Raw genomic sequence first — 19,015 nt, 5'->3', positions numbered from 1 at the left:
AGACAACTCCGCTGCCCGCGGAAGGTGGGATGGGGACGGAGGGTCCGCACCCCGGTGGAAGCCGCGTCAGACAGCGCCGGACCCTCCCGGTGCCCCCCCTGCCTGCTCCCGCTGCCCCACCGCCACCGCCTCAGCCCGTACTGGCTTCCTCTGCTCGGCCATCCCGCGGCAAACACTTGTCCGGGACGGCGCCCCGGCGGAGCGGGGGGGGCCGGGGGAGGGCGGTCCGGCCCCGGGCTGCCCCACGGGCGGATCCGGCGCCCGGCGGGGCGGGGCGGGGCGGGGCGGGGCGGGCGGGCCCGGGGCCGCAGCCCGCGGCGGTTGGGGATTCACATGGAGCCGCGCCGCGGAGCGCCGCCGTCTTCAGCACCAAGAACAGCTACAAGTGCGGCGCCGCGCCCCCGCCGCGCCCTGCCCGCCCCGCCGGAGCCGCGGTAAGCGCGGGCCGCGCCGTCCCGCTCCCGCCGGCGCCCGGGGTCACCGCGCCGCGGGGCGCCTGGCGGGGACAGCTCCGCCGGGGAGGGGGCCGGCCCGGGGGGCGGGGGCTGGGAGGTGTTTTCTCTCTTGGCTGTGAACGGCACGGCCGGGCCGGTGCGTGGGTCCGCCGCTGCCATTGAGCGGCGAGGCGGCAGGGGGTGGATATCGTCACGGGGGCTGAGCCACCGGTCCCAAAAAGTTGGGGTTTTTTTTTTGTGTGTGGCTTTTTTTTTTTTTTTTTTTTTTTTTTTTTTTTTTTTAGGCGAGGGGAGGAGGAATAAAGAAGGAGACAGCGGAGCAGGTTCGGCTTGGCTAGCCGCGAGTGTTATGCAGCACTACGGAAGCCGCTCTCCCGGATACCTGTCCCAGGCTGAGCTCCGGCATGCGAAGCTGACGCTACTGGGGGAAGCGATTTGAGACGAGGCTTGTGCAGAAATTACCTCATGCTATTCCCGATCGGCGCCGAGTATTAATTCCAGTGACCTCTACAGTAATATGGATATGCAACTCTTTTCGATCAAGGTATCTGTGCATGTGTGTGTGTCGCCTTTAGTTCTTATTTTAAGGAGAGAGGAATCCAGCAATAATGCAAGTTTTGCCTCAGCTAACGTTTTTGGGCTGGGCAATCCTCTCCGTCTGCTTCGTGGCGCCGGGGGCTTCTTTTTTTTTTTTTTTTCCCCTTCTTTAATTATTTATCATTTTTATTGTCGATATCCTCCCCCAACCAGCTCTAACGAAAGAGGTCTCGGGCACGGTGCCGTCACAGCAGGGAGCAAAAAGGGAGAATGTCGGTGCTTACGAGCACTGAGATCTCCCTCTCGCCTCCTTAACTGGGGGCTCTCCCAGCCCCGAAGGGAGGGGGCACAGGGGTTCCCCCGCGCTCCCCGCCGTCCTGCTCACGTTTCGCTGACTGGGAGGGGAGAGGGGGCTCCCGCCGCCGCCCCGGTGGGACGGGGCCAGCCCTGCCCGCCGCCCTAACTTCCCTTTCGGCTCCGGGTCCGGGCGAGCCGCCGCCCGCCCGCCCGTACCGCACCGAACCGCCTGCCTTGCGGGCTTCGCTCCCTCGGCTCCGCGGGGGGACCCCCGTGTCCCTGGGATGGGAAGGGGAAGGGGGATCCCGCCGGGCTCCGGGGGCTTCCTTCCCCCAGGAGGAGGGCGAGAGGCTGCGCCGGCTTGCGGCGAGGGGTTAGCTGTCCCCGGCGTAGAGCGGCATCCCCCAGCGCTGGCATGCGTTTGTTGCGAGAACCCGAAGTGGTGGCAGGTGGATGTATATGACGCGTTTAAAAAACCCAACCCCAAAAAACAAACACCACAAACTCAAGTAATAAAAATCGATCAATGACCCAAAGTGCATGCAAATCCGGCGTTGGTGTTTTGGAGTTTGCAAGCTTCTGACCGCTGGGACCTGGGATTCATTAAAAGAGACTTAGGTTTTCATTGAGGGGGAGCAGGAGCGCATTAAAGCTGACCAGTTGATGCAAGGAGAGGAGGGAAGCACCGGCGGCTGCAAATGAAAAGCAACGCTTGTTTTTGCACCGCCGCTGGCGGAGGTGCGGTGCTCCCGGCCGGGGCTCGGGGCTAGAGGGACCGCCGGAGCCTGGGCTGCAGGCGGGAGCCCCGCATGTGCCCGCCGCCCGCCGCGCACGGCCCGCCTCGGGGGCAAGGCCGTGGGGCGAGGCAGCTCGAAGCCGTCCTGCGGCCGCTGAACGAGAGGAGCGAGGCCCCGGTGAGAGCCGCGCCAGGGCTGTGCAGGAATCCCTCAACAACGGGCGCCAGCTGGGGTACGGGTGAGCCTGGGAAGAGAAATAATAATAATAAAAAATAGCTCGGCTAAGTAAAGTGGAGAACAATAGGGGGCTCCCTTCAAGGGAGAGACGCCACGGTGATGGGCGATGGTCGGGGAGTTGCGCGAGGAGCGGCGGCTCGCCCAGCCCGGGGGGCGCTCCCCGGGCCCCTCCGCCGGGCGGTGCCGGCCGGGGCCGGGCGGGCTGCACTAGCCCTTCCCGGGGCCGAGCAAGGTGCCGGGATGCGTTAGGAGCCGAAAGGCAGCTGGGGAAGCACGGCGGAGCCGCGCGGAGAGCCGGTGCGTGGCCGGCTGTTCGCTCCCGGCGGTGCGGAGCGCGGTGCGGAGCGCGCGGGTGCGGTGCGCGACGCTGGGTGGAACGCGCAGGGTGCGGTGCGGAGTGGCGGGTGGGATGCGCGGGTGCGGTGCGGAGTGGCGGGCGGGATGCAGCGGCATGCAATGTGCGGGGCGCGGGCTGCGGTGCGGGGCTCGCCGTCACCTGCGGCCCCGGGGGACGCGGCCGCTGGCCGGGGCCGCCGGCGGGGTCGGGCGCGGACACGGGGGGCTTTCCCACTGCACGCCCCGGGGTGACACCGGGAGGCGGCTGCCTTTGGCGGGGCAGGCTGGGCAGCGCTATCAGCGCCTGCTCTGAACCCAGCTGTGCCGGCTGGGGAGCGGGAGTCTGTGGGAAGAGGGTGAAATGAAAACAAACAACAGAGGAAGCTCTCCTGGGCTGCCAGGGAAAATCTCCTTGGTCATCATTTGCCAGACCAGAGGTGAAACCAACTCTTAAAGGTGTTAATATTGATGGGGTTTATTCAGCTGTGAGAGCAGACAAGGGCAGAGGGAAGTATCGGATGCTGGTTCCTTTTTAAATATTGTAAGCTTCTGTTAGTCTCACCTGGGCAGAAGGGCCTGTGCTGGTTTTTAGCAGGGCAGCTCGTTTGGAAAATGGATATTTGCAGGGTAGAAAGTGAAGGCAGGTGCTCTGGGGTATTTGAAAAGGGGCTGATCAGGCTGAGTGGAGACCTTCCTCTCATGGTGCACTAGGAAGAAATAGTTCCTGTAAACGAGATGCCGAGGGTGATTTGCCTTGAAGTCGTGGTTATTGTGTAAAGGTTACCTCTCTGGCAGAGGCGCAGCAAATCATTACGGAAGAGCTGAGGTAGATAAGACTACTTACATCAGTGAAGAATTCTCCTGCAAGTTAGGAGTTGCCATGTCAAGGCCAAAGGTTTTCCAAATTCCCTTCTCTTGTCAGCAGAACCCATTAATCTTCTGTATGTGTCAGGCTACTGTATGCAGGTGGCAACTCTTTACTTGCTCTGTGTGGAAATTCAGCTATTTGTTCATCACTGGATGCTGTGCAGGAGAAAGAGGCAACTTTTATGAACACTAAAATGAACATTAGCAAGATAATTCTTATTTGATAGTTCAGAAGTAATGTATCAGTAGTAAAAAGTCAAAGTAATCACATTTTTGTGATTTATTTTTTCTCCTCGGAGCTTCACAATGGAAGATGCTGTTATTTTGTTTTCATTCAGTAAAACCAGATCAGTTTTGCATTGACTGGACAACCTGACATTTTGTGAAAGTAGAAATGGGTTTTTACCCTAAACTTCCTCCTTTTCTAGTTCACAGAATATTGTTTTTATTTTATTTTAGTGCAATTCCAACTGTGCTTCAAATGCAATGACAAATGAATTTTTTGGCCTCAAAGAAATTCTTAAATACTTCTCCTCAGATGTTTTTTTCCCCCCACTAAGCAGCTTTTTTTGTCCCTCAGTAAAGGGTTCATGTCTGTCTGGTTGGCAATGTCAATTTGAAAATGTTCTGTGAAGTTCAGTGAATGTGTTTTCCTCCTTATGCTGCGGAGAGTCCTGCTTGCTCTTGTGGCTGTCTTAACTGTGAGATTTTTTTAAAAACAATGTTTCCAGGTGATTGTATTGAATATTTCTATATGATTTCAGCCACGACTTCAGTGCCTGCAGAAGATGGCTCTTTCAGGAGCTTTGTTACCAAAATAGAGACATTGCCTGTATTTATTTAAGTATTTTTTATTCTTTAGACCTTTTCATCATAACTCCCATAATAAGCCTATCTCTCGGTGCAGTGAGTCTGTGGTTGGAGTAAGCGATTGGTCCAGGCACATGCTGATGCACTGACTCTGGCAACATGGTATCAAAACACCCAACCTTCAGTACCAAATATCTGATAAAGCTGAATGATTTTATAAAGGAAGCAATTTCAGAACCAGACACTACATGCAGAAGTTTCCATGTCCCCTGTCTTGCAGTACCCCGCCTCCTTAGGTTTAAAAATAAATATATATTCTAGCAGAACAAGTGGAGGTTTGTGCTGAAATACTGACTTTAAAAATAGAAATATGTTCTGATAATGCCAGATATTTTTAATGAATTAAACCCAAGAGAAGCATGTATTCCAAGGTGACTGGAAGAGAGGCTTTGTGGTGTACTTACTCTTGGACTGTGCTGGGGTAATGTGCGAATTTCTTCTCTGAAGTCATGTTTCCAGTGAACACCAACTACTACAGTGGGGAACCTGGTAAATTGAGAATATATCTGCATTAATTCGAACTTTTATGGTCAATTGGAAAAGGACGATGGACTTTGAATGAAGTCTCTGCTCATGAGGAAAGTTCATTCAGGCTTTATAGCCCAGAGGCCCATGCTTTTTCAATAAAATTCATTGATAAAAATGGAGTTCATTTAGATCAGATGCTTTCTGCTTAGCTACACAAGCTTACAACATTCTGTAAAAGTTAGTATCAATCAATATATGAAAAGCAGTGTGGCATGAATAAATTAGGCAGTGTAATAGAAGCTTTTATTTCTTAGGTAACATAAAAAAAGACTAAAAGGTCTTAAATTTTTAAAAAGAACATTTTAAAATTTTATTTCTCTTTTATAGACAAGCTGTGGACACTTGCAGCAAAGAAACATACCTTCTCATGAAAACATGCAAGCTGAGGCAGAGCAATTAGTGCTTATATAGACTATAATGTTGAAAAATGCTTATTATCAATTCCTTTAACTTTCATTCGGTTCCAGATAAGGTACTGGACTGAGGATACTGGGCTCACTGTAGTTTCTCCGTTGTTGTTGGAATTTGGGTTGCAATAGATGAATGCATCACTGTTTGTTTGTAGAAAGACTGACAGTTGTTTTACTTTGTGGGAGTTCTTTGGCTGTAAGGAATTGACCTGAGGCTGGGAAAGAGAAAAAGCAGCATTTCTTTCCTTCATGAATATTTTCATTTTTTCAGTGGTGCTTTCTTGTTCTCTGTAGACTGTTAAGTAAGAATAGTCTTATCCTTTATTCCCTTGGAGAATTGCTCCCTGTATGGGTGGTACATACATGCATAGACTAATGATTTGGTTGTTCATTGTGGAACCAGAAAGGAAATTGTCTCCATGTCTATTTTAGGGGTAGCTACAACTTTTACTATTTACTATTTTGAACCCCTTGTTTTTGTACTGAGGCAATCAAGACAACAGATGGTTGAGGCTAGTTAGTAGTTCATACAATCTTTTCTCTATAGTGTGGGCCATATAAGAAGCACCCCATGGGGCTGGATCAACTCTCACAGTGATGTTACTCAAGTTTCTCCATTTGCGACTGAGTCTGAGTTTGGCTCGTGGGGCTGAAGCTACAGCAGTTTTGTAAACTATGTGCCCAAAAGAAGCCAAAGGAGAACGATGGGATTATTGCATCAAACAGCACAGACTGTTTGATTTAGGTTCAACCCTGAGCCAAATCCAAGCAAAACTAAATGTTAAGAGGCACCAAAAGTCCTGTGTGCTGCTGTTCCCAACTGCAGTGATTTTACTCGCTTCCATTTCACGTTTCATTTTCAAGTCGTTGCTCTGTTACCAAATCACAGTGAGATACCTTTACATTCAATGGAAGACTTTCCATTGTACATCTTTTTCTTAGGTCTTTGAATAGCCAATATTTAAAATCTCTTCTTCAGCTCTTGTGAACTTAGTATTATCATTTGGGGAAAAATGTAACAAAATAAATGTAAGAAGGGGATGATCAGTTTAAAGCATCATTAAACCACGTTTTCAGCTTTGTTATCACATAATGTATAAAAATCTTGTGGAAAATAATTCAAAATGTCTTTGAAAAACAGTATAGTTGTCTGCAACTGTCTTCTAATTTTGTTTATAATTGTCTTCTAATTTGATCATATTTTTGGTAGGAACCAGTCAGATCACTAGAGACAAAGTACATATCTACAGATGAGCCAGTTGCCTGGATTTTCTGTATAGGCAATGAGGTAGGCACTTGTTCAATGTGATCAATTTCATAATAAACAAAACTTTTTTAAAGAAAAGAACTGGATAAATTGCACCCTAAGACATCCACTGCTTTCCATAGCCTATCACAGATGCTTAGAGAGACTGGCTTAGATGCAGTAGCCCACAGTGTGCCCATCTAGTTATCAGGTAAAATTAGTTCTCCCTCTCCTCTTCTCAGAGGTCTAAAAATTTATTCAGACGTGTAATTCTGTTAAACATTGAAATAAATAAATGTCACTTGAGAATTAAAGTGGGGTCAATTTAGACATATTTATAACAGTCAGGCAGGTGTTTAGATATGTAAGCTGAAATCCTGATCTTGTTAAAATCAGTGGGACTTCTCCAGATGTCAGCAGGGGCGCAACTTTGTTCCTACTTAATGTGGTCCAAATGCAAGCAGAGAATAGAGACCTTGTTAACGCTGGACCTCAGCTCAAGTGAAATGTCGGAAAGAGCATACTGGATGTTCAGCTGGTTTCCTAACAGAATGCATTCTCCTCTTTTTGATTAAGAAATCAGCTACCTTTTCACGAAAGTAATTTAGTGTTAGAAATGATCTGAAAGGCATTTTAGATATATGGTAAGCCCAGAAAAAAAGTGAATTCCACTGGAGAAATAATCAGTTTAATATCCAAATGAATTGAATGCGCTTCTATTGCAGCAGCTGAAGAGCGTACTTAAATTCAGGAGCCTTGATTACTCAATTGTCAGAAATGGAACCTCTCCGTGAGTGAGAGTGTTAGTAGTTAATCCACTTCTATAGGCTGGAACAGAATGATACAGCAAAACAGAAAATACAATGTGTTGCAGATCAAATCTGTTTCTGGATGTCATGCCATGTGAAGGTAAATACAAATTACTGGTTGGAATTTGAACACCAAGCTAAGTTTAGTTCCCCTGATTTGGCTTTTGCTCTGCTGGTATCATCAATTTCCTGGCTTGTAGTACAGCACAGCCAGGTGTTCAAATTCACAGAAGGCCAGGAATTACTCCCTTAAAGAATATGAAAAATAAAATGTAGGTGATGTAACTCGTATTCAAAAGTAAATAAACTGTATGACAGGTATAAAACTGCTGAACGAAATGGTATTTCTCACTGTTTCTTTTGTTGTTGTGTTGTTTTTTTTTTCTTTCTTTTTTCTTTTTTTCCCAGAAGTACCTCAGCTGTAGGGCAAAATACAAGGACACAAGCTACTGACCTCCTCTTAACAGCAGGACCAGACATACTACCCTACACTTCACCATCAATTAAGAGCAATTGAAAACCTCTCAGAAAACCTGATCAACTAATAACATCAGCGGACATCTTTTGTAAAACACGTTTTATGTACTTCTGCTGAGATCCTTTTTCTACCTACCACATGGTTCTATATTACTTACTGGGCACTGATGGTAGCCTCCAGAAAGTGCAGCTTCAAATGGTCACCCTCATCCTTTAGCAAGAAGAAAATCTGGATACTGGATAGCAACAACGTCTTCAGAGAAAATGGTATACGAAGGAAAACGATTAGTTTCCTGCCATTGTTTCTTCCTGTTAGCAGCCAAATTCTACTGGATACTCACCCTGATGCAAAAAACTCATGGCCAGGAATATGCTCACTCCATCCGACTGGATGGGGACATCATCTTGGGAGGACTGTTCCCTGTTCATGCAAAAGGGGATAGAGGGGTGCCTTGTGGTGAGCTCAAGAAGGAGAAAGGGATCCACAGACTAGAGGCAATGCTGTATGCAATTGATCAGATTAATAAAGACCCTGATCTTCTTGCCAATATCACCTTAGGTGTCCGGATCCTTGACACGTGTTCCAGGGACACTTATGCGTTGGAGCAGTCCTTAACATTTGTGCAAGCATTGATAGAAAAAGATGGTTCAGATGTGAAGTGTGCTAATGGTGACCCACCTATTTTCACTAAGCCAGACAAGATATCAGGTGTGATAGGTGCTGCAGCAAGTTCTGTGTCCATTATGGTCGCAAATATTTTAAGACTTTTTAAGGTAAGGAACATTTTCTATCGTTCTTTTAAATTTCAAGCACAATGAAATAAATGTGGTGATTGTGTTGTGTTACCTTCAAAAAAGAAAAGGCTTTTCCAGATTCAGAAATCCGAAATGGTTTGTTTGCCCTTTCAAAGCAAAGGGGGACCCCCCCGCCCCAAACAAAAGAAGGAGTGATTTTAGATGCTAATTTAAGGTGCCAAATGCCAATTTTGAAGCACATTTTAACTCTTGAAGGATTTGCATTCTTATTTTTTTGTTACTCACATTTACTCCATATTGAGCATTTATGCTCATCAAAACTAGGCTGAGATTGATTTTCCAAGTTTCCAGGAGAATGAAATATAACGTTTAAACACAAATACATTTGTAGGAGGGCCAGATAATTTCCCTACATAGGAAGATGTGCCAGTGATAGTCTAGTCCTATTGATGGGCATGTCTAGCCAAATACAGTCTACTGAAATATCTTTGATTTCCTTGAAATCTTAACTTCCCCTGTTTTTTTACAAGGTGATTTTTTTTTTTTCCAGACTTTGCTATCACTTTGTGAGAGATCACTTTTGAACAACAGTTGTACTGGCATTTCCTTCCATGTACTTTATTAAGCTCTGACATAAATAATGGAAAAATAAACCTGCCACTTTCAAACTTGCTAAGTTAGATGGGAAGATGAACACATTCTAATCAATCAACTTGGCTGGAACAGATCAGGCAGCAGATATTTAATTTTTAATCCTGTGCAATGGCAAACAGATGATGGTGGGTTGAGCACTTGTTTCTACACACAGAACAACTAACTTTTGTCTGAATGTATTACTGTCCTACTGTTGTTCAGACTTGTTCCTTCTGTTCAGAAATCTTGCCTTATGTTCTATAGCTTCACAACCACTGAAGACTGTTTCTTTGACTTTGGTGGAGAAGCTTCTGGTAATGTTATATATTACTGTTATGTATTTTGAAGAGTGTTGCACTTTTTTTCTAATTGTTGTAACTGAGAGATGAATTAGAAGTAAGGAAATATTGGATTTTTTTTTTTTAAGGTTTCCTAAATTGGCAAAGACTGTTTCAGTCATGAAATTCTCTTTAAATGGGGATTTTTGTCCTTCCTTTTGGTTCTCCCATAAAGGGGATAATGGTGGATTTACAGTTCAGCGGAGGAACAAAGTGCCTGCTGGTTTGTGGTTAGGTGTTCATCAGAATCTCAGAACTGTTCCTAGCTGCAGTTACTGCACAGGTTTGATAGTAGTGGATGTGTTCCAGCCATTCATTTTCTTGTCAAAATCAAATACACAAAACTAAGCTAAGACTTAAAAGTGTTCTATATGGAGAACACCTCTGGAGCCATGCCCAGTGGTGGAGACCTGTCGTTCCTGGGAACAATCATGCATATTGTGGGAAGTGTCTATTTGTAATTTCACATCCTTTCTTGAAGTTGTTACCCTATTAAATAACGCATAGATCTGAAGTAATGATAGATGGAAAAGACACTTTAATACTTATCATAATGCAAGGCCTCATAGACGCTGACTTATACCCAGTTTTGAGTTGAATGCAGGGCTGTAGACTGATTTAAGAAACTAAGCCTTGTAAGACATGAATTAACTGTGAATTAAGAGCAGTAAGAAGGAGAGATGCCTATGAATTGTCTAAGATAGCAGCAATTTGTCTTCTGAAACCATGACAGCTACCTCCTGATTTCCATTATGCAATAAGATTGCAAATAACGTTCTACTGCAGTCTTAATCAATACAGGGTCATGTGATATCCCTCTGGGGAAAGATCTTATTTACCCATTTAATTGATGTAACACAGCTGCTGGCAAAAGGAGGAGACATCTCTTTTAGTTTTAATTATAGATCCTGCACAAATATTCTTAATATCATAAAAAATGACAAATTATACCCTTTAACATCTGATGTTGGACCTGCATCTGAAGTCTTTTTTTATACCTTCATCTTAGGAATAGATCTGTATCTCTGCATGAGTAAAGGCTTCTGGGTAAGGCCCTCAATTAGCAGCACTGTAGAAACCATTCACAGTGGTTGTAGTCAAGAGGATTAATAAATTAAGGGCCATTTGCCAGAAATATAGAAGTATAACCCAGTCTGGGATTGTACTGAGACCAAAGACATGTGCTGAAATTCTCAGCTGCTGGATCCCCACAGCTCTGCAGCTAAGGACCAGGACGCAGGTCCATACTCACAAAGGCTCCAGGTATGAAATTGTGTTTACTGTATCTTGATATATGCCCAGGTGGGGCACTCGGCTGGTGTAAATGCTTTGTAAGGTCAGTGATGACCATCATGGAAATGCCTTTTTCCATTATATTCAGGACGAGTGCGATTTATCCATGTTTCTGTCTTAACAGTTCTATTTAGCAAGTTGAACCTGTAATTTTACGTTCAGTATTGCTTTAATATCTGCTTTGAAGTTCCTAAATGTCAGACCTACATACTTCTTGAGAACATGGTTATCCAGTAAAATTTTAATCTGTGATGAAATTGTGAGAAGTATATCACTCAGCGTGAATACACAAAGATAGCCTGAGAAATGTTATGCTGAGCAGCTCATATTTTCAAGCTGCTATTTTTCTTTTTATTGCCATTTCCCCCCTTTCTTTTATTGATTTTTACAACATAAAACACACAGAGCAATAGTCCTAGCTGATGATCTGGTGAATAACATAAACTGATTGATAGTCACGGCATCCTTTTATCTAAGTGTTTTCATGAGAAGAGGGGAGAGGAGGGCATCACAGAAAATGACCTTGATCTATAGAGTCTCCTGGTCAAAAGGCTCACGTTGATTTCTTCTCTGTCCTCTCTCCTTTTGTGAATTTCCAGGCACACCACTGCTTAGCAGGTGATTTTCTGTAGGTCTTACCCTACAGTAGGTCCGAAACATTAAGGTTCAAATTTGGACAGCCTTCAATTTCACATGTTGATGTTTTTATACCTTTCAGAGGCACTTTACATACAGGAAACACTTGTTCAAGGAATTAACTGTTTGAAAGTAGACCTGTTATTCCTTGATTATTGTAAGGAGGCTGCTTTTTGCCTTATACTACTCTGGTGCTTGATGCAAAAAGATTGTACAAAAGCTTTCAGAATTTGGAGATGGTCTTGCTACAAATGTAGTGGAAAAGGAAGGGACCTTCAGAGGCGAGCACAGGACTGTGCTAGGTCGCTGCCCACTTAAACAGTTCTTTATGGATCTCAGGACACATTGCCCCCACTTGAAGTTGCAGGCTTTTGAAGTGTTTTTTATCAGAGAATGATAGGAGTGGGTTGCTTCACAAGGGAAATTGAGACAGGAACCAGGGGAACAGCAAGGCAAGAAAGGCCTGAATGAGAAGAACAAAACAGGTCTGTCCACGTAACCAGGTTCAGCCAACAGTCCAGTGATTGCCAGACAAGTCCATAGCAGTGGGGCAGGACCAAGGCCAGCCAAGAAGTCAGGTCGGGAAGGTGAGGTCATGATCAGCAAGGTGGGAGGCCAGCAGCATGTCTTCAAGCAGGAGCTAAGGGCAAGGGCCAGAGCTGAGACGCAGCTGCCAAGCAAAGAAGGTAGACAGAGGTCCTGATGAGGCTTCTCACTGCTCTTCCTCACAACTTAGCTCTTTTCCTGGGCTGATCCAGGGTCACGAGTCTGCACCATAGTGGAGGTGACCTTGAACACATGGAGCCAAATCCAGGGCTAGGGAAGGGAGGGTGCTGCAGAGCCAGTTGGTGCATTCAGGGCCTTGGCAGTTTTTTAGAATTTCCCATGGCAGTGATTGTAGAAAAAGGATGGACAGGCATGGGCCAGCCTCTTTCCTTTCTTCTGGTGCACCAGGAGCTGCTTTTTCCTCTGGGTAACAGAAAGTGATGTTGGTGTGTGGTTTTTTTCAGTCTAGAAATCCTGCTGGGTTTCTGTTTAACTAGTTGGATCTATGGAGGGGCTGGCTATCTCAGATGGCCAGCTCTCACTAGCACAAAGGCAACCTTTCTATGAGCTTGATCAGTCAAAACCTTACTCTTAGACCACTCCTTGGCTTTCTTTCACTGAAATTTTGGCTTCCTGTAGGGTGCTCAGGCGCATCCAGGTGGTATCCTTTAGCTGGTTTGTGTGATGCTCCTAAGCATCTGGGTTGTTCCCAGCCCCTCAAAACCTGGCCTGGAGGAAACAAGAGACTCTGTAACTTAACTCACTTCATGTTTTATTTCCCTGTATTCAAAGTTTCTACTAGTTTAATAACTGAATAACTCATGTCAATGGTTAAAGTCTGCTGCAAAAAAGAGACACATTTGTTTTCGCTAGTGTCCTCCCATCCAAAAACCTCACGCTATTTCTGAACTCCTTGGTACACTCCATCTGTCACCTTCACACATCTTCTAGCCAATGTCACACTAGGTGCAGCCTAGGGATGACGGTTTGCATGTGAATTGGGATGGGTGGACAGCATGCTTGGTGAATTTTGATCTTAAGCTCTTCTGTATGTATTTATGTACAGGCATATAGAGCCAAAATATTCATCAACAGTTTTATTACTTTCCTTGCCTTGCTTTGCCTGGCTTTTTGCCTTGCTTTGCCTTGCCTTCTGTTTTCTCTTTTCTCAAGACCAAATTACTTATTTTCTCTTTTTGGTCAAATTCCTTTCTTGCTGCATCACTGTAATCCACTTTAATAGCTGCTGTCTGGAGGGACGAATACTCACTTCACGCACATTTGCCTTATACATTTCATAATCATTTACCTCTTCAGAAGCACAAGTACAAATGGCATTATGGAGTTACTCTTTCAACTTCACGTGCAGTTATCCATAATGCAAGGGGTAGTTTCTTTGTAAATCTAGATGTGAATATATTATTTCCCTCAGCATTTTGTTTATTTGCTTTGAATGTTTCCTTGCCTTATTTTGGGTTTTAGTGTGTATCTTTGGCTGGTAGCCTTGTGCAGCTACCAGAGCTGTACCTGGATGATGCTTTTTTAAGGCTTGGTTGCAGGTCTTTTTACATTTGGCTGCCATTTGGCACTTTTGCTGCCTTGTGTTCCAGACCTGCACAAAACAGCAGACAGGCCTCCCAGAAATGGGGGGATTACCGCTGTGCAGAGGCTAACCTCACTGAACTTCAGAAATACAGGGCTATGTATTTATTTGTGGTAATAGAGTGCTTCTCATGATTGAAGGGAATATGATGTAAACAAAACATAATAACGTTTTCCCAAACAATCTCAGAGATACTTTGTGAGGCAACCTGAGCCATACACAGATCCTGGTCCTGACTCTGTATCTATGGAGATTTTTGCACCTCATGAGCGTTGCTGGCTTCAGAGGCTCTAGGGGGATGCAGGAGTGTGTGTGTTCCATGTGAGCCTTTCCATAGTGGAAGAGCTTTACCATATACTTCACAAGAAGAGAAGAACAGACTCAGGAATTTTACTTAACATATTCACTTTCATTAATAAAAAATGTTCTGCACTGATTAAAATGTATCATTTTTCTGTTCACTGTTACACTATGTTTGTCAATAACATTTTCTTCTGCATAGCATTTGAAATTTGGAATAGGATATTTTTTTTTGTTGGTTAAAGCATATGTGGAAAGTCATGTGTGAAGTGTGAAGAAAAATTGTTGTTAGTAGGGAGAAGATAACTGAAACATTTTGAAGTCAGCTCTTGAGATGAACAGATTTGTTTTACTTTTGTTCTAGATAATATTTGCACTTTCTGAATCATTTTTAATTATCAAAGGAACCCATTGCCAATGCATCCTGTTTAATTTTGCAGTGTTATTTGTAGCTTATGACAAGCGTATATCTGTTTAGTGCCTAAGCATCTTGTCATGTTATTGCTGGAAAATACCATTATAATAATTCAAATTTTTCTTCCCCCCCGCCCCCCCAATTCGGCTTCTTTTACAGAGAAACAACATTCATATCTATATTTCCATAGTAGTAGATACTTGATTATGCAAAAAAACTTTAATTCAACCATGATTCTTATGTCAGTACCAAGTTAAATGTGTTATGGTCAAGAAAAGCAAACACCATGTCAATACCAAGATAAAATTATAGGTACTACAGATATTTTGCAAGCATCAATAATGAAACTGTTGGGAAATTTTTTAGTTGCAGCCAGAGGAAATAATAGGTTTTCAGATTCTGTGAAAACTGCTAGGACTGATTAACATCAAATTTTATTTGTGCTAAACTGCTTGAGGCAAGGGAGTACAAAAGCAACTTGATGCATTCATTTAGTATTTTACAGTATGTTAGTTCCTTAAATATTCCTTTAAAGGTTTTATATTTTCAGTCTTCTCCTATTCCTGGATGGAGTTCTAGGTAGGGGTTAGAGCAAAGGGGCAATCTGGTTTTCTGTATTATTTTCCATGTTTGTCATTGGTTTGCTACAAGGCTTTGAGAAGCATCTCTTGACCTTTTTGTGCTTCTCTTTTGTCATTTTGATTTGTTTGTATTTAACCATTTCACAGGAACAATTGGAGGCTTGATTAACATCTATTAAGTGTTTTAAGACGTCTCTCCTGTTTTTGTAGGCAAGATGAAGCTGTCTACAATGTTGAGGTTTTTATGTCATTCCATAATCACAGTATGTGAGCACCCTACAAAGAAACTGCAGCTATTAAAGACCAACAGTCTGATTTTCTTTCTACTTTCCCAGTGGGCGTTGGTGCTATATATATACACGTGTGTGTGCGCGTATATATATGCACTATATATGTACACACACACGTACAAAACTTTCCCTCACATGAAGGGAATATGCAGTGAGAATTATTTCACCTTTTCATGGTTTTGCTGAGTTCCTACCACTGTATTAGGGTTGTTGGTATGTGACAGAAGCCCCTGAATTATTTGTTAAATAGTACCTATATTAATATAGATATCAGTCATCATTTAGCAAATGAAAAAAAAATAAAAGGCTGAGAGGAGTCTAGCAGTAACAAGAATTTACTTAAGCACAAAGCCACAAATGCTACAGGCTTTTTTAAAGATCTTGTTAATAGAGGCATGTTTTATGTCTCTGCTAGTAAACAATACATACCTGGCATAATTCTCTGGCACTGAGGCCAGCTGACACAGACAATCCACACCCTTATCATAAACTCCTTTATTCCCCCAAAACATGAGGCTGCATGCACATTGCTGGGAGGGAATGATTCCTGACCCATGCTGACTTCTGAAGGCTGTCTGGAAACCGGGAGGCTTGGCTGGCACAGGTCGCGGCTGAGTTATGGACCAGCCTGACAGTCTAGCAGTGGAGGCAGCTGAGCTGTTGCTGAGGGATGTGCTCTGAAATGATGTGATTTACCAGTGTAGACATCGCTGCTGCTTTCTCAGGACAGAGCTCCTCTGCTTCTATGTCATGCTGAAGCAAAGCCAATGCACTGCAAGGATCGTTGGTGCTGTTTCAGTGTTTTAGTACAGCGATGTTAGTTTTATTAGCCATGATGAGAACTACATTAAGGCACTTTTTTCCCTTGTGGATAAGTGTTTCAGTATGGTGACAGCTGTGCAATATGAATGGTCCTGTATTCTGACTGTCATCAGAAACCAGGCACTATTGTGTGTTACATCCAACTGGTAGACTTTGTGGGTTTGTGTATTTCCATCGTTATTTTCCCTAAAGCACTTTGTGTTTTTAGGATTAAACTGGTTTAGAGTGCTTAAGTGTATATCCTTGTGTCCCCTAGCATTTGTCAGAGAGAAATAGTCATCCAAACAAAAGTCTTCCTGAAGGACTCTAATTCCACATCAATGAATTCAATAGCCAAGAGCAAAATGCTCCTCTGGGCTGGGATCTACATATGCTCCCAGCAAGATATTATGTCCCCTATCCTTCTGACAGGACAATTAAGCATTTAAGTGAGACCTTAAATTAAGAGGCTGTTTGCCCTTGGCTGTCTGTGTCCTCAATAGAGAGAGTAGAATGCTTTCAGAGGGGGACTGGATCAGGTTGATGAGTGTGGATGCATCTTTCATGTTTACAGAAAGATGATGGGTTGATGCGTGCTTGTGCTTTCACTAGACAGAACCTCTTACTGGAAGGCTTTGGAAGCCTTGCATGGAGGAGATAAGTGGTTCTGTACACATTTATAAGACCAATAAGGGCGGTGCCAGTTTTTTTAATTCTTTTCTCACCTTCCTGTAGGAGGAATCTTCTTAATCTCCTTTTCTCTTCCATTTCCTACCTGCTCTGTTTTTTCTCTCTTGTTGTCTTAAGAAAAGCTACTTTTGACCACTGTTCCTAGTATTTTTCTAGTGAGTATTTCATTCCATAGTCTCCAAACAAAATTTTTTTTCAGACATGCTGAATAAGCAAGGCTCTGACTGGATCTCAGTTTCCATAGGTAGTGAGGATGAGTGGGTCAGCAGGAGGAAGAGCTGGAGTCTGGGCAGCTTATGAGTGGGACCTAGCTATGGGGATAACAGAAAATAAGGGAAATGCTTGTTGAGAGATTGAGCCCTAAAGGGACAAGGGTCTCTCCTTTTTACCTCATTGTAGGACTTCTTGTCTGGCACTTTAGATAGATACTTGGCTCTAATTCTTCTCTGAAATAAATTATTTCTGATAACAGTGCTGAGATATGCCATTATATTGCAAGATTTCTCTTCCTACTGTATTTTTTTTCATAGCTTGAGACTGTGGAATAGGAGCAAAAGTGATTTCTCTGAGCTGGAATAATACATATTTCGAGTTTTGGCTTATGTTCTTTCATAGAAGATGCCTCCAGCATTCAGTTGCATAGCAGCAGTATTTGTACAGGCAGAATTAGAATCTTTATTCCTTCTTCACTGGTACATTTATGCACATGGCTCTTCTATAAACTTAAAAATAGCAGAAGGGGGATAGCCCATTTTGGGTATCATTCTACAAAAAGCTCCTAACAACTTCCATTAGATTTTTACTTTGATAGTGGCTCTGTCACATTTAAAATGCCATTACAATCTTCTTCCAGGCTGGGTAAAATCTTGTCAAGCAACTGCACTGCATTATGGTAGCACTGATCCCCCACGGTAATTTTTACTTTTATTCAGATATATCTTCTTTGTTTTTTGTTTGTAAGGTCTTTCGAAATATTAAGGTCTTAAGGAAAAGTTGTCAACACAGTTATACTTAGGCTGTTCATTAGAGAAACTTTTAGAAGAGGCTATGGATCCTGCAATAGTTCTCCCCGCCTGACACTTCCAAAACAAAGCCCAAGAAAAAGAGAGAAGAAAAGGATTGCTTTCTTGCCATTCTTCTTTCTTCTTTTGGTGCCATAGGTATGCTTTGCTATTATCAATAGTGCTGAAACACAGAAAGTCCCCTTCCAGAAATGCTGATTTCCTTGAGGGCTGCCATCTAGAGAAGGACTCACCAGACTAGCAGGTGTGTCGTATGAATGCAGGGGAAGTCACAGGAGGTCTCAAGACTTGCCTATTCAGGTGATACGTGAAAGGATTATTAAGTGAAGTGGAGCATGGGCTGAAATGTTGAAATGGACTGCTATAGAAAACAATACACGCTGGCTAATAATAGAAAGGAGGGAATACGTAATGCATGTATGAGTGCTTTTGTACCTGTGTGTTCGCTATGTTATTATATTACCATGAATTGCTGATTGTGGACTCTGGACTACACAGTCCAAGGAAACTTTCAAGGCAGCAGTGTGGGAGAAAAGAACGTACCTTGGTAATTCCAAGACAAGGAACTCATTTACCATTAGGAGCAGCATAAAAAACACTGGAGATTCAGACTGTGCTCGTCGCAATTGTGTCTGGGACCAAACAAAAACATGTCCCATAGAAGGAGTCAAACAGGCTGTCAGGGCTGATATCTTGCACTGAATAGAAAGTGCAAAGGCCTGGGAATCCCAGGACTGCAGAAGGCTTGCTGTAGGGGCACCACTTGGTTTAGGATTCCGATATCTGGCTTCTGCCAAGTTCAGGAGCAGCAGATGAGTCACGTAAATGACTCCATTTTTCTGTAGCCAGCTGGATAGGACCTGTCTGTTGAATTCTGCTTACTCAAAAGGGAAAGAAAGTCTGATATTTTGTCACTTTTAGTTTTCTTTAAATGAGGAAGAATCCCTTGGACAGCGATGAATTCCAGGGAAGCCAGTGAATACCACTGTAAAACTGGATTTATCCAGAAGCAAATAATGTCCTATATCCATGCAATATTTCATCCTGTTGGTATTGCTGTCCTTAGGCTTTCTATTCCAGTACAGGTGTTCAACAGGTGCGTAACAAAAGCAGTTTTCGGTCCTTAGTTATTGCTTCATGGCATTTTCAGATATGAACATGGTGATGCTCTTTTGGTCTCTGTCCGCAAAGAAATACAGGTATGTTCAGTTGGAAGAGAGATGGTTTGTTTCTACAGGACAGTACTGATCTTGGGGGAAGCTGGCAATCCGATGTCCACAGGCATGCCTCTGCAGGGTGGTTTTT

The 19,015-nt window shown here is 43.8% G+C and overlaps 1 protein-coding gene across 2 annotated transcripts in view; it reads left to right on the top strand.

The window, feature by feature from the left end:
- The first annotated feature begins 293 nt into the window (after positions 1–293).
- The window catches only part of GRM8 (glutamate metabotropic receptor 8), a 358,453-nt gene continuing 339,731 nt past the window's right edge, over positions 294–19,015 (top strand). The window contains exons 1-4 of one of the 2 annotated variants that reach the window (XM_055712666.1): positions 294–434; positions 740–999; positions 6,485–6,562; positions 7,738–8,580. In XM_055712666.1, coding sequence (XP_055568641.1) covers positions 8,071–8,580 — 510 coding nt within the window. In that variant the 5' untranslated portion in view covers positions 294–434; positions 740–999; positions 6,485–6,562; positions 7,738–8,070. The remainder of the gene's footprint in view (positions 435–739; positions 1,000–6,484; positions 6,563–7,737; positions 8,581–19,015) is intronic. The other variant, XM_055712667.1, reaches the window with a different exon arrangement.

This window comes from Falco cherrug, chromosome 5, assembly GCF_023634085.1.
Source record: "Falco cherrug isolate bFalChe1 chromosome 5, bFalChe1.pri, whole genome shotgun sequence".
Lineage (NCBI taxonomy): Eukaryota > Metazoa > Chordata > Aves > Falconiformes > Falconidae > Falco > Falco cherrug.
The sequence above is the reverse complement of the archived record's forward strand: the minus strand, read 5'-3'. Positions and strand labels throughout refer to the sequence as shown.